Below are 14147 nucleotides of genomic sequence, written 5' to 3'. Positions count from 1 at the left end.
TTTATTTCGGCAGCAGCGAAATCCCATCGGCATGAGAGCCGGGGCCCCTCAAACCCAGCCCCTTGGGAGGGCCGGCACGTGGAGAGATTTCCCTCCCCCAGATCAGTGCTTCTCTCCCGGCCCTGCCCACAGCAGCTGCCACCCTCCCACTTGGGCAGTTCCCACAGAGCAGGTGAGGGCAAGGTACTGCCCAGCTGTGCACCAAGAACCTGGTGTTGCCACCATACCCCTGGCCACAAGTCCTGGCCACAAGTCCTCGCCCCGGGGCAGGCTTGGGCTGTGACCCTGCCAGCCGCCGCCTGCTAGGGGTCCGGGGTGCCCAGGCTGAGACCATGGCAGGAGCGGATTAGAGCCACGGATGGGTTGGCCAACCAAGCAGCTGGCCGGCTGCCACCCAGAGCGGGGTCAGGGGTAGGAAGGCCAGTGCTGACTCCCGGCAGCCGCCCATCAGGCACGTTCCCTGCAGCCACACGGACTCCATGCCCATCCATAGCCTGGCCCGAGGCGCCAGGGGCAGAACCCCACACGTGGGCCGCTGGGGGAACCGCTGGCAGGAGGCAAGACCCAAGCCAGAGGAGGGAACCTGGGGACTAGACCTCATGGGATTGGCAGCCGCAGAACTAGGGGAGTCCCACACCCCAGCTCTCCCCCCCAGGCCCAGCCCTTGGGGGCCTGGCCAGCCCCCTGCACAGACCATAATGCTTGGGGGGGGTCCTCCAGGATAGCAGCACCCCAGCTTCGCTACAGCGATGGGTAATCACTTCCAGCAGAGGGGTGCAGCTGGGCAAGGAGCGTGCACCTCTCTGTCCCTGCCCCAGGGCACCCACCTGTCTGTCCATGCCCGGGGGGCAGGCATCCACGCCGGGGGGCATGTGCAATTGATGCTCCTGAGTACAATCCTTTTCCTGCAGAGTTTTAAGAAGGTCTCAGAGGCAGGGCCCCTCTTGCAAAGCGCCCGGAGGCTGGCCGGCCGCAGTCCTGAGCAGAGGCCTGAGGGCCCCGGCGCGGCTGGAGAGCAGCAGGTTCCAGCCCCGCATCGTCTCCTGCAGGCGAGGTGCCATCTGCAGCCTCCAGCGCGTCCCGTGAGCGCCGGCCCAAGGCTGCCCCGACGGAGCCAAGAGCAGCTGCCCAGCCCGGAGGGGGCGGCCACCGGCAGCCACCTGTTCGCGGCTGAGCCAGGCCTGGAGCCCCAGTTCTGCTGCTCAGGCCTCGCTGCTCCCCTGGGGCGGGCTGGCGAAGTCGCTGTCCACCAGGTTGATGGTGAAGGGGACGTCGATGACCTCGGCGTGGGTGGTCGCTGTGCGCCAGGAGTTCAGGGGGTGGATGGCTTTCCGGAACCGCTGCAAGGAGGTGGGGTGGGGGTGAGCCAGGCACCAAGACCAGCCTTGCGGGGGGAGTGAGGCCCAAGGGGGCGGGGGTTGAGTCAGGCGCCAGGCCCAGCCCTCGAGGCAGGGGGGGAAGGCCCAAGGACTCGGTGGGGCGGGGGGGGTGAGCCAGGCCCAGCCCTCGGGGTGGGGGGAAGGGCCCAATGACTCGGTGGGGGGGGGGGTGAGCCAGGCCCAGCCCTCGGGGCGGGGGGCAGGGCCCAAGGACTCGGTGGGGCGGGGGGGAGCCAGGCCCAGCCCTCGGGGTGGGGGTAAGGGCCCAAGGACTCGGTGGGGCGGGGGGTGAGCCAGGCCCAGCCCTCGGGGCCGGGGGCAGGGCCCAAGGACTCGCGGGCGGGGGGCTGAGGCACACTACCACTGGGGCACGACTCCAGCATTTGCCCGATGGCTGCAGGGCCGGGCCATGGGGCTGCGGTCGGGAGCCTGAGCCCTGCCCAGAAAGGAGAAACCGGGGCCCAGCAGGGCTCCAGACCAGGGGCCCCAGGTGGTGAGAGGGGGCAGGTGTCCAGATCCCAGCCTCAGCCCTGACCCCAGCATGCCCCACGCTGCAGGGTGACCCCCCACAACCGGGAGCTCCCAGCTCCTTCCAGCCACGCCCTCCCCACCCCTTGGGTCCCTCCCCCAGCCACTGGGTGCTGGGGAGGCGGCAGAGAGGGCGGCTCGGCGTGCCCCAGCCCGCCCGGCCCCGCACTCACGTCCGTCAGCGTCCCCGACTCCCTGCAGACGGCCACGAGCGCCCAGAGCGGGATCTGGATGCAGGTCACGGTGCCCATGCACACGCCCAGGGCCTTGCCCCAGCCGGGGTAGGTGTAGGTGCCGTAGTGCAGGGACGTGTTGTACATCTCCAGGAAGATGTAGAAGAGGATGAACTGGAAGGGCAGATCCAAGCAGCGCGGTCAGACACCCCCAGCCCTTCCCCCGCCAGCCGGACCCACCTCTTGCAGCAAGGGGCCTGCCCGCCCCGACCCCGGGAGGTGCCCATGGGGATGGGGGTCACAAGGGCTGCCAGAGCTTGGTCTAGTCTGTGTGGGTTTCATAGCGTGAGCCCCCACGATGCAGCGGCTGGGACTCTCCCCGGCCCAAAGGGTGGTGCAGTCACCAGCAGTGGAGGGTCCGAGCTGGGGAGCCTCCTGGAGACACTGTGATGCCAGGCCCGGTGCCGGGCGGAGTGCAGGCCACTTGGCTACCAATAGCCCGGGGCCCAAACAAGGCACAGCTCCAAATGAAGCTCACCAGGTGAAATACCTGGGGGGGGGGGGTTTCTTTTGTCTCTACCCTCAGCTTCTTGATCAGAGCAGGATGGAAACGGCCTAAAGGCAGGGAATGGCCCCACTCACCCGGCGAATTAGCCCCAGGAACCCCAGAGCGAGCAGGGTTTGTGCTGTGCAGGCTGCAGCCACTAGGGGGCAGTGGTGCAGCACCGTCGAGACTGGCATTGCCCGGGGATGCCAAGGGCGTGGTACAGGCTGGGACACAAGGAGCCTGCACGGCCCCCAGCGGGCTGCCGGGTCAGGAAGGCCCCCGAGCAGCTCAGCTCTTCAGCGCCATAGTTGGCCGGGGCCTGGCCATACAGGCGCTGCCCGTCGCGGGTGGCTCGGGCGCCTCTCGGGCAGGGCCGGTACCTACCAGCAGCAGGCACGGCGTGATGAACACCCAGCATGCCTTGAAGTAGAGCACCAGCTTGCCACACCAGGGCGGGCACCGGCAGATCATGTCCACGATGTCCCGGCAGAACTGGTTCACTCCTGAGAGGGGGACAAACGGGAGTTTAAAGAGGAGAACTTCGGGGCCGTGGTCATCCCCTGCACCAGGCCTGGGGGGCATCCCTGCCACTCAGCCAGCCCCGGCACTGGGCAAGCTCCCCGGCTACGCAGGGGTACACCAGGGCAGGGGATGGACGGCAGACCGCCCAGCAACCCCCAGGGGCTGCAGAGTGGGCGCTCGGGCGCTCAGGAGGTAGCGGGGGAGCCTGACCCTCGCCTGGAAACGTACTGCCCTCCAGGGTGGAGATAGCCAGGGCCTGGGGCTCCCTCGGCATCCTATACAGCACCAAGCACCCTGCTGACGCTTGCGCAAGGTGGAGCGGTGTTGCTGGGTGCTGTGAAGCAGCTGCCACGTCGCGCCCCAGAGGTGGCTGCATTTCCGCGGTGCGGGAGGGAGGTTAGTCCAACGCTCTGGGATGCGCCGAGCCCCGGGCTGGGGACACTCACCGTAGAAGAAGGCAATGCCGACGCACATGAAGAGGGTGATGATGATGAGACCGAAGCTGGTGCTGTAGGCGTCGATGAGGGTGAACCAGTAAATGCCGCCCTGCAAGCGACAGTGCAGTGGGCATGTGAACACCCGGCCGGGCGCGGGCAGGGAGAGGCGCCCAGCGCCTGCCATGCCAGAGGGGCAGCCTCTGCCCCCACGGACCCGCCGCGGGCGCTTTGCTTGCTCGGCACGTGGCCAGCTGAGCCACAGGCCCGGCCCCCGTCTCCAGCCCGCGTGCGGCCAGCATCGGCCGGGGCAGAGCAGGGTGAGCACCCCTGGGGCATGGGGGGGCGGGATATAACCCATCCGGTGGGGAAGGCGCCGTCCCCGTGCCGAGCAGGCAGTCGTCAGCTCCTGCCCCGAGGCCGACGGCATCTGTGGGCTGGAGGCAATTCGGCCCCGACAGCCGGCTCCCCGTGGGGCCATGGCCCTGCACAGGACAGGCCGGGGGCTGAGCTCTGCCCTACCTCGGTGATGAGCAGCAGGCCCAGCAGGTAGAAGGTGAAGCACAGTGCGCCCAGGAAGAGGGTTTTCCGTCTCCACTCGCGCAGGGCCGGGAACTCGTCCAGCACGGCCGTGGTGATGCCCTCCATGTTCCCGAACTGGGGGAGAGACGGGCGTCAGGGCACCCCGGGCTCCTGCCCGTGGGGCACTGCCAGTCTCGGGACGTGCGCTCTGTGCCCCGGCACCCTGCCAAGTGCTCCCCGGGCCCCGGTGCACAGGGAGCGTCTCCAGGCCCCGGGCCGCAGGGGAGCACCCCACACATCACGTGGGGCTGAGTCCAGAAAGAGCCAGCAAAGTTCACTCCTGATTGCCCGTCCTACTCAAGGTGGCAAGGAGCCCCCCCCCCAGCCCCATCCCTCCAAGGAGCACCCCACACCCCTGCCCCATAGCATGCTCCTGCCTCACCCCTTCAAGGACCACACCCTGCCCCAGCCCCTGCCCCACCACATGCCCTTGCCCCACCCCTCCAAGGAGCAGCCCACCCCCCCTCCGAGGAGCACCCCACCACATGCTCCTGCCCCACCCCTCCAAGGACCACCCGCTGCCCCCCCATAAAGGACATGACAATGTGTCCTGGGGGAGGTTGCTGACACCGTCCCCCACAAACCCAGCTCTGCCAGAGAACGACCCCCTGGCCCAGCAGGATTTGCGGATGCCGGGGTGAGCGGGGAAAGCTGCTAGACCAGGCGTCCAAGAGGCAGGTGGAGCCGACAGGTGGCCGCAGAAGCTTCTCTGCGTTCCTAGGGGCCGGCGCGTCCCAGACCCACAGCCAGGAGGGCGACACGTCTGCGCTACAGGGAGGCGGGGGCCAGAGAGGCCAGCAGCGTGCAAGCGAGGACCCGCCAGGTTAGACCCACCAGGGTGTCCACTCCCAGCGTGAACATCATCAGGAAGAACAGGACCGACCAGAAGGCAGAGCCAGGCAGCAGAGCAAGGGCTTCTGGGTAGGCCACGAAGGCAAGTCCAGGACCTGGCGGGAGGAGGAGAAATGGAGAACAGCCTCCCTCAGCAGCCCAGCCCAGCATGGTTCACTCCTGGCCACTGTGTGTCCACCCTGGTATTAGGATAAGGCCTTTGTCTGCAGCCATATTGTAAGACCTAAAGCCTTCGTCTGCTATCACCAGATAAAGAAACCGATCTTAAGATGGTTAAAGAAAATGTAGTTGGTAGCATCCTGTCTGGCAGGAACTCACTTCTCAATAGCTGGGGTGTGAAATCCTCGCTTCTGTTGTTTTGTCATTACGGTCCCCAGTTCCCTATTGTTTATCTGTCTGGTTCGTTCATTGTTTCTGTCTGGTGCATAATTAATTTTGCTAGGTGTAAATTAATGAAGGTGGTGGGGTAGGATTGGTTAGAGAATTTTGTTACACTGTGTTAGGATTGGTTAGTAAAATTTTAGTGTAACGATTGCTTAAGGTAGAGCTAAACAGGACTCAAATTTCACTGTATAAACTGGGGTCCAAAAGGAAGTTCTTTGGGAGCCAAGTCCAGGACATGGCCCCAAAGATCAGAGCGGCCAGACCTCAACACCCTGCCAATGACACTGAGCAGAAACTGGAGTCCCCCAGATGGACCTGATCCTGACTGGCCATCCAGAAAAGTTCATCTGTCTTATTGGGAGTGGTGAGCACTGTGAGTGTGAAGCGTGTGCCATCTGTTTGGGGTGATTGTTAATAAATAGAGGTTATGTAGGATATGACTGTGTAAGGCTCTTTCACTGGTAAAAGGTCCTGCACATCTGCAGAAGTAGTATGCGCCCTACGGATTGGGAACGGGTGTGGGTACTTACATTGACCGGGTTAGTTACCCCCGGCACCCTACGGATTGGGAACGGGTGTGGGTACTTACACTGACCGGGTTAGTTACCCCCGGCGCCCTACGGATTGGGAACGGGTGTGGGTACTTACACTGACCGGGTTAGTTACCCCCGGCGCCCTACGGATTGGGAACGGGTGTGGGTACTTACACTGACCGGGTTAGTTACCCCCGGCACCCTACGGATTGGGAACGGGTGTGGGTACTTACACTGACCGGGTTAGTTACCCCCGGCGCCCTACGGATTGGGAACGGGTGTGGGTACTTACACTGACCGGGTTAGTTATCCCCGGCACCCTACGGATTGGGAACGGGTGTGGGTACTTACATTGACCGGGTTAGTTATCCCCGGCGCCCTACGGATTGGGAACGGGTGTGGGTACTTACACTGACCGGGTTAGTTACCCCCGGCGCCCTACGGATTGGGAACGGGTGTGGGTACTTACACTGACCGGGTTAGTTACCCCCGGCGCCCTACGGATTGGGAACGGGTGTGGGTACTTACACTGACCGGGTTAGTTATCCCCGGCGCCCTACGGATTGGGAACGGGTGTGGGTACTTACATTGACCGGGTTAGTTACCCCCGGTGCCCTACGGATTGGGAACGGGTGTGGGTACTTACACTGACCGGGTTAGTTACCCCCGGCGCCCTACGGATTGGGAAGGGGTAGGTGCTTTTTGCCTGGAGCCCTACGAATTGGGAAAAGGTGGGGGTGCCTAAATTCACCAGGTTACGCCTGGAGCCCGACGGGCTGGGAAAAGGTGGGGTGCCCTAATGTGTGCAGGTAACACCAGAGCAACGGCGGTACCAGCGGCGGCCCCTGAAGGGAACGTGAGCCGGGGCCGGGGCCTGGGCACATTTGAGAAGCGTTGGGGGGGACGGGACACGAATTTGACACTCCAACAGTGCCCGGCCGGGACGCCCTGAGGACGGGCTGCATCCCTCACAGGGATGGGCCTGAATCATCCCCAGAGCCCCCGTTAAAGGCCAAGTTTTAAACCCAGCTGCCCAAAGCGAAGCTCCTAAATCCAGGGCAAGGTGCCCGGCAAGGAGCCGCCTGATCCTCAAGGGGACAGAGTGAGAGCAGCTCCTACTGGAGGCCCAGCTGGCCTGATCCGGAGAGGAATTGGCAGCAAGAACCTCCCCCCACCCCTCAGCATCACTGGGGCAGGCACGGAGTTGGGCTGGGGCGGGGCAGGGTGGGAGGCAGGCGCTGAGCGGGGATGGTTTCATCCAGGCAGGACGGCCAGCCGGCCCTGCCCATACCTGAGTCAGCCACCTCCCCCACCGGCACTCTCTTCCTCCACGCCATGTGGCCCAGGACGGAGAAGATGGCGAATCCAGCGAAGAAGCTGGTGCAGCAGTTCCCGATGGCGATAACCAGGGTGTCCCTGTGGGCAGCAGAGCGGGGAAGGGGGAGGAGTTGTACGAGGAGTTGGCGGGAGCCAGGGCTGCCCCCCCAGGCCCAGGATCTCTGGCACAGAGACCGTCAAGCCTTTGGGATGAGGCGTTCACACCATCAAGCAGCTCCCCATGGAGCCGAGGGGGTGGCAGAGCCAAGGAGCTGCGACCCAGTTCCCCGCCCCAGTGGTGGTAGCCCGCTGGCAGGACCTGGCATTCGGGAGCAGAAGGTCTCCAGCTCTAGCTCTGGGACAAGAGAAGAGACCCAGGTGGCTCGGGACTCACCATGGCAGCAAGGACCCCCCCACAGCACGTGTGCAGGGTCACTCGGGACCGGGCTGCCCCAGCCCCGCCCGGCCTGGCCCAGAGCGCTCCCTGGCCCGCCCGCTCACCTGATCACGTTGTTGTCGAACTTGTTGTAGGAGGCCATGGAGAGCAGCCCCCCGAAGCCAATGCCCAGCGAGTAGAAGATCTGCGAGGCAGCGTCGTTCCACACCTGGGGGAGAGAAGCTGGTTGGGAGTCGGCTCCTTCCCCACCCCCAACATGCTCCTCGCAGGCCGCCGCGTCCCGCCGACCCCGCGCCCGCCAAGCGCAAAGCCCCCCACGCACGCTCTGGCTGAGCTGCAGCCATCTGCTCAGGGCCCACTGCCAAGCACCTGGTGGCTCTGTGCTCACCCCCTCCAGCCAGCCCCAGCACGACCCCACCCGCAGAAACAGCAGCAGACGCCCCGAGGGGGGACATGGGGAGTCTAAGGGGCCCAAGGCGGTGGGGGGCGGGGTACCTGAGCGCTCTGTAGCCTGCTCCAGTCTGAGGAGAGGTAGAAGCGGACGCCCTCGATGGATCCCTCCAGCGTGGCTCCTCGGATGATGAGCACAATGAGGACCAGGTACGGGAACGTCGCTGTGAAATACACCACCTGCACGGCACACCCCCGGCTGCTTATATACCCCCATCCCTGCACGGCACACCCCCGGCTGCTTATATACCCCCCCATCCCTGCACGGCCCCACCCCCGGCTGCTTATATACCCCCCCATCCCTGTACGGCACACCCCCAGCTGCTTATATACCCCCATCCCTGCACGGCACACCCCTGGCTGCTTATATACCCCCCCATCCCTGCACGGCCCCACCCCCGGCTGCTTATATACCCCCCCATCCCTGCACGGCACACCCCCGGCTGCTTATATACCCCCCCCATCCCTGCACGGCACACCCCCGGCTGCTTATATACCCCCATCCCTGCACGGCCCCACCCCCGGCTGCTTATATACCCCCCCATCCCTGCACGGCACACCCCCGGCTGCTTATATACCCCCCCATCCCTGCACGGCCCCACCCCCGGCTGCTTATATACCCCCCCCATCCCTGTACTGCACACCCCCAGCTGCTTATATACCCCCATCCCTGCACGGCACACCCCCGGCTGCTTATATACCCCCCCATCCCTGCACGGCCCCACCCCCGGCTGCTTATATACCCCCCCATCCCTGCACGGCCCCACCCCCGGCTGCTTATATACCCCCCCATCCCTGCACGGCCCCACCCCCGGCTGCTTATATACCCCCCCCATCCCTGCAGGGCCCCACCCCCGGCTGCTTATATACCCCCCCCATCCCTGCACGGCCCCCACCCCCGGCTGCTTATATACCCCCATCCCTGCACGGCCCCCACCCCCGGCTGCTTATATACCCCCGTCCCTGCACGGCCCCCACCCCCGGCTGCTTATATACCCCCGTCCCTGCACGGCCCCACCCCCGGCTCCTTATATACCCCCATCCCTGCACGGCACACTCCCAGCTGCTTATATACCCCCATCCCTGCACGGCACACCCCCGGCTGCTTATATACCCCCCCCATCCCTGCACGGCACACCCCCGGCTGCTTATATACCCCCCCCATCCCTGCACGGCACACCCCCGGCTGCTTATATACCCCCCCAATCCCTGCACGGCACACCCCCAGCTGCTTATATACCCCCATCCCTGCACGGCACACCCTCGGCTGCTTATATACCCCCGCCATCCCTGCACAGCCCCACCCCCGGCTGCTTATATACCCCCCCCATCCCTGCACGGCCACACCCCCGGCTGCAGAATCATAGACTCATAGAATATCAGGGTTGGAAGGGACCTCTGGAGGTCATCTAGTCCAACCCCCTGCTCAAAGCAGGACTAATCCCCAACTAAATCATCCCAGCCAGGGCTTTGTCAAGCCTGACCTTAAAAACTTCTAAGGAAGGAGATTCCACCACCTCCCTAGGTAACGCATTCCAGTGTTTCACCACCCTCCTAGTGAAAAAGTTTTTCCTAATATCCAACCTAGACCTCCCCCACTGCAACTTGAGACCATTACTCCTTGTCCTGTCCTCTTCTATCACTGAGAATAGTCTAGAGCCATCCTCTCTGGAACCACCTCTCAGGTAGTTGAAAGCAGCTATCAAATCCCCCCTCCATCCCTGGACAGCCACACCCCTGGCTGCTTACACCCCCCCACCTCTGGCACGCTGCATCCATCAGCCCCCCATGGTGCTGACGGCACCACTGGCTGCTCACCCCCCCACACACACCATCCCTGATGCGCTGCACCCGCCAGCACCAAGGAGACACCCACACCCTGCAGTGCGGATGTCAATGGGGGGGTCCCAGGCCTGGGATGGAGGGTAAGACATAGTCATAGGATTCACCATCATAGGATTTTAAAAATAGTAAATTTCATTATTTCAGCTATTTAAATCTGAAATCTCACGGTGGTGTAACTGTGGGGGTCCTGACCCAAAAGGGGGTTTTGGTGGGTGCTGGGGGGTTGCAAGGTTATTGCAGGGGGCTTGCCACCCTTACTTCTGCATGGCTGCTGGCGGGGAGCTGCCTTCCGAGCTGGGCACCTGGCCACCAGCCGCTGCTCTCTGGCCACCCAGCTCTGAAGGCAGCACAGCAGTAAGGGTGGCAATACCCCAGCCCCCCTACAATAATCTTGTGACCCCCCCAAAAAAATCCCTTTGGGGTCAGGACCCTCAATTTGAGAAACTCTGGTCTCCCCCATGAAATCTGTACAGTATAGGGTAAAAGTACACAAAAGACCAGATTTCACGGTCCGGGACCCTAATAATACGGCATCACTCTGGCAACACCGTGGGGCAGAACCAACTGCAGGACGAACCCAGCCGGATTCAGCCTGGTGCAGCCTTCCGAGAGCCAGCGGGGAGCCTGGATGGGGCCAGGAACACCATGCACAGAGCGCCCCAGGGGTCCTGTGGGTCTGTTCTGAGCCTTGTTGGGGTCAGAGCATGCATGACCGACACCTCCCCCCCAATTCCATGGGCCGGTCTATGTGCTGTGGGGCCAGGCCCTACTTCTTGGTTATTCGTTGTTGTGCCCTGGGGCCTTTTTCTTTGGGGGTGGGAGGAGATGAGCACTTTGCTTGTTGCCATATTTAGCGGTTTCGCCCCCCAATCGATGTGTAGTGCCCCCCCCGTCCTGTGCAGGGCTGGGGAGCCCAGAACCCCTCCCCAGCGCAGACACCCTGGAGGGGAGATCTCAGGACATGCTGAACGGCGAAGGCGTGGGTGTGGCAATATCCTTTCAACCAGAGAAGCCCCAGCCTCTCTCTAGCCTTCCCATGGCAGATCCGCCTCTTACCCCATCTGCCCTCCCAGCCGACGCACAGGACACCTGTAGGATAGCGAGCGTCTGGGAGCCTAGTGAGAATTCATGAGACGCGGCCCCAGCTCAACACCGATTAGTCCGGGCAAAGGCAGTGCTATCTAATGGTCAGCGACTCAGCTCCGGGTGACCCCAATACCTCTATCCATGCCTCGGTTTCCCCATGTAAAATGGGGATCAGACCCACCCTCTATAGTAGCCGGGGACTGTGATACTCAGTCATCAGCGTTGGTAAGAACGTGCCCATCGACCAAGCTTCTGGGGGCATTTACCTCTTTAAAGGACACATACGCAGAATCCCCCCGCCTCGCCCGCACACGGGGTTCCCCTCCCTTCGGCTGCCGGGGAAACACGCTCCAGCAGGCCCATGCTAGCAAACCCTGCGCCCTGCCCGCCACTCACCTTGCCCGAGCTGCGGATCCCCTTTAGCATGCACAGGAAGATGACGATCCAGGCGACCAACAAGCATACCGCGAGCGGCCACCTCACTGGGCCCGGGTCGTGGAGGCCGGAGCTGTGCGTGACCCCCAGCACCTGCTCGCTGCACGGCCCAAACACAGGTTAAAGACACGCAGACCCAGCCTGCGCTGAACACAGGGTGTCGCCTCCCTCCGCCCCCCTGGACCAGAATGGTGGGGGGGCTATTGAGTGGGTGTTAAATCCTGCCTCCGTGCCCACTACCAGATCCCTTTGCCCCCTCCTGGCTTCATACCTGCCTCCTACTTTGGCAACAGCTTCCCACCCACCAGCCAGACCCCTCCTGCCCATGACAGAGGCCTACATCGGGCATGCTGGTCCCGCTACCCCCTCCAGCCGGTTTGCCAGCAGTGGGTCTCTAGTGGCTTTGGGTCTCCGTGTGAGCTGTCGAGGGTGATACTGACAACACAGAGACATGGCAGTCTTGCAGAGGATGCTTCCTCCAAACCCAGCCTGGAGAGGAGCTTATGACTTCAACCCCAATCGCAACCGCCAGGATAACGGCTATTTTCTTGTGCATAGTGCACCCTGTGGCAGCGAGTTCCACAGCTCCACGCAGGGGGTTTCCCTTGATGCAACTGTTTTTCCTGCCACGGAGTCCCGGACCCTCATCCCAGCACCCCGCCGACTGCAGCGCCCCCCGAGTGCCGAGAGCGGAGCTGGCAGAGGCATTTCCCGAGCGAGCAGAGGTGGGCGAGGCTCCCAGCCAATTGGGTTCAGGCTCCCGCAGGAGCACAGGGGCTCCCTGACGGAGAGGGAGAGCGCCAGGCAGGCTGCTACCTGCGGGGAAGGGCGGCGAATCAGTCCCGAACACAAACACCATAACGCAGCCACTCACTTCCAGAAGGCCTCGCTGGCACTGAACCGGCTGGAGTTTCCTGATGCGTTCTGCAAGACACAGAGCGGGCTGGTCACCCACTCCCCCACCCTATGCCGGCTGCCCCCAGGCAGAAGCTTCCTCCCCTGCCAAACTCCCTGTTCCTTGTCCCACCGCACAGAGAGGCAGGCTCCCCAGAGAGGGAGGGGGGTCAGGTCATCTACACCTCCCCAAACGGCAACAGGCCCCAGAGGGAAAGGCAACATCCTCGCACTATGGCTGGCCGGCCCCATCTCCTACAGTAGCCGTACCCTGGACCCAACAGCCTCACATACAGAGGCCCTGGCTGGCCCGGACAGATGCCCCCTCCTAGCCCATCCACAGCAGCATGAGGAGCAGCTGAGTGTTTTAAGCAGCACCAGGCCAAGCTGCCCTGTTGAGGGGGATAACCCGGCCCGCCACACTGGAGTGGCCATCCGGGAGGGAGGAGACAGACCTGGCAGAGGGGGGCGTTCTGCGGAGCATCACAAGACCAGGGCAGGGGGCTCTGGAAGGACATGCCCAGGTAGTAGAAAGTCCAGGCGATGATGACGTTATAATAGAGCGACACCAGCGAGGAGACGAGCAGCATGCCCACGCCGATCCCTGCAGGGAAGGGAGGGAGGAAGGTGCAGCTGCCGAGTAGACGCCGGCCCTGCTCGCTCACACCCCCTGCGAGCATCGGCGGGGATCGAAGCTGGGCCTTTTGGCATTCACAGCCGGCATGTCTGCTGCCTCGTGAACGCACGTAGCACCGCTGGGCCCCCGTCGCTGACCCGGGCCCCCAGGAGAGAGGCGGCTGCTGCCCCAAACTCTCACACTTCCATCATGAGACAACGGGTGGATGGAGACAGGGGAGGGGTGCCACGAGGCCAAGCGTCCGAGCTGCACTAATGATGGCGAGGTGTGTGCATGTGGGGCACTGGTCATTGCCCGCTGCCAACGACGGGAGACAGCACATGCTGCAGGGAGCACCCGACACCACGGCAAGGTCCGCAGGCTGGGCCCCGCTGCGCTAGGCGCTGGCCAGACACGTACCAGCATGTCTCCTAGGCCGCTGAGAGGGAGCGAAAGAGAAGCAGGCAGAGCGGCACGCAGCGGATCTCGGTGTCCCATGCCAGCGCTGGCGTGGGAGGCTCGGAGAAGACACCTCTGCAGCTCCCGAGCACTCAGATCCGAACACAGCACAGCGAACTCGCTGCATGCTGGAACTAGACGAGGCCCACCGTGGCAATCTGGTCCCCCCAGTTCTCTCCAGCGAGTCTGCAGGCTCTGGGCCCAGTGATCTCACAGTGAACCATCCACCTCTTGTCAGGAGGTTCAGCCCGTTGGCCCACATCCCCTTCCTTTCTCCGGCCCCTTCGCTGGCTGGTGCCTTTGTGTCTCATCCAAATCTCTCCTCCCCCAGGCAGGCTTCCTGCCCTCACGCAGACAAGGTGCGTCCAGCACTGCCAGCTACAGAGCCCGTATGGGACTAGGGACAGCCCAGCATCCTGCTCGGACAGGTCTGCTCAGGCTGACAGCCCACATTGGCATTGGCTTAGCCAGTGCACAGGGCCACAGGGTGATCTGCCTGCTCCTGGGACAGAGTAGGAAGCTCTAGGGCCTGAACCCCCCAGGAGGGGGAGTAGAGAGGGAGCAGGGGACAGACACTGCTGAGCTCAGACGGTTTGAGTGGTGCTGGGCGTCCCACCCTCACATGCTTGCACTGAATGGTGTGGGGTCGGAGCAAGGACCTGCTGCCCAGTGGGTTCCTTTGGTGTATCATAGAATATCAGGGTTGGAAGGGAC

The 14147-nt window shown here is 63.5% G+C and overlaps 1 protein-coding gene across 1 annotated transcript in view; it reads right to left on the bottom strand.

Annotated features, from left to right (window-relative positions):
• LOC144267384 (sodium-dependent proline transporter-like) overlaps positions 1 to 14147 on the bottom strand; it is a 44887-nt gene continuing 30740 nt past the window's right edge. The window contains exons 6-17 of the mRNA XM_077821358.1: positions 12814 to 12962; positions 12339 to 12388; positions 11426 to 11564; positions 8144 to 8278; positions 7753 to 7856; positions 7226 to 7350; positions 5000 to 5112; positions 4106 to 4240; positions 3596 to 3695; positions 3012 to 3130; positions 2081 to 2254; positions 1 to 1340 (exon numbers count right to left, since the gene is read on the bottom strand). Of these exons, the coding sequence (XP_077677484.1) occupies positions 1203 to 1340; positions 2081 to 2254; positions 3012 to 3130; positions 3596 to 3695; positions 4106 to 4240; positions 5000 to 5112; positions 7226 to 7350; positions 7753 to 7856; positions 8144 to 8278; positions 11426 to 11564; positions 12339 to 12388; positions 12814 to 12962 (1481 nt within the window). The 3' untranslated portion in view covers positions 1 to 1202. The remainder of the gene's footprint in view (positions 1341 to 2080; positions 2255 to 3011; positions 3131 to 3595; positions 3696 to 4105; positions 4241 to 4999; positions 5113 to 7225; positions 7351 to 7752; positions 7857 to 8143; positions 8279 to 11425; positions 11565 to 12338; positions 12389 to 12813; positions 12963 to 14147) is intronic.

The sequence above is a fragment of the Eretmochelys imbricata genome, chromosome 1 (assembly GCF_965152235.1).
Source record: "Eretmochelys imbricata isolate rEreImb1 chromosome 1, rEreImb1.hap1, whole genome shotgun sequence".
Classification (NCBI taxonomy): Eukaryota; Metazoa; Chordata; order Testudines; family Cheloniidae; genus Eretmochelys; species Eretmochelys imbricata.
Note: the sequence above shows the minus strand (reverse complement) of the source record. Positions and strands in the feature narration are given on the sequence as shown.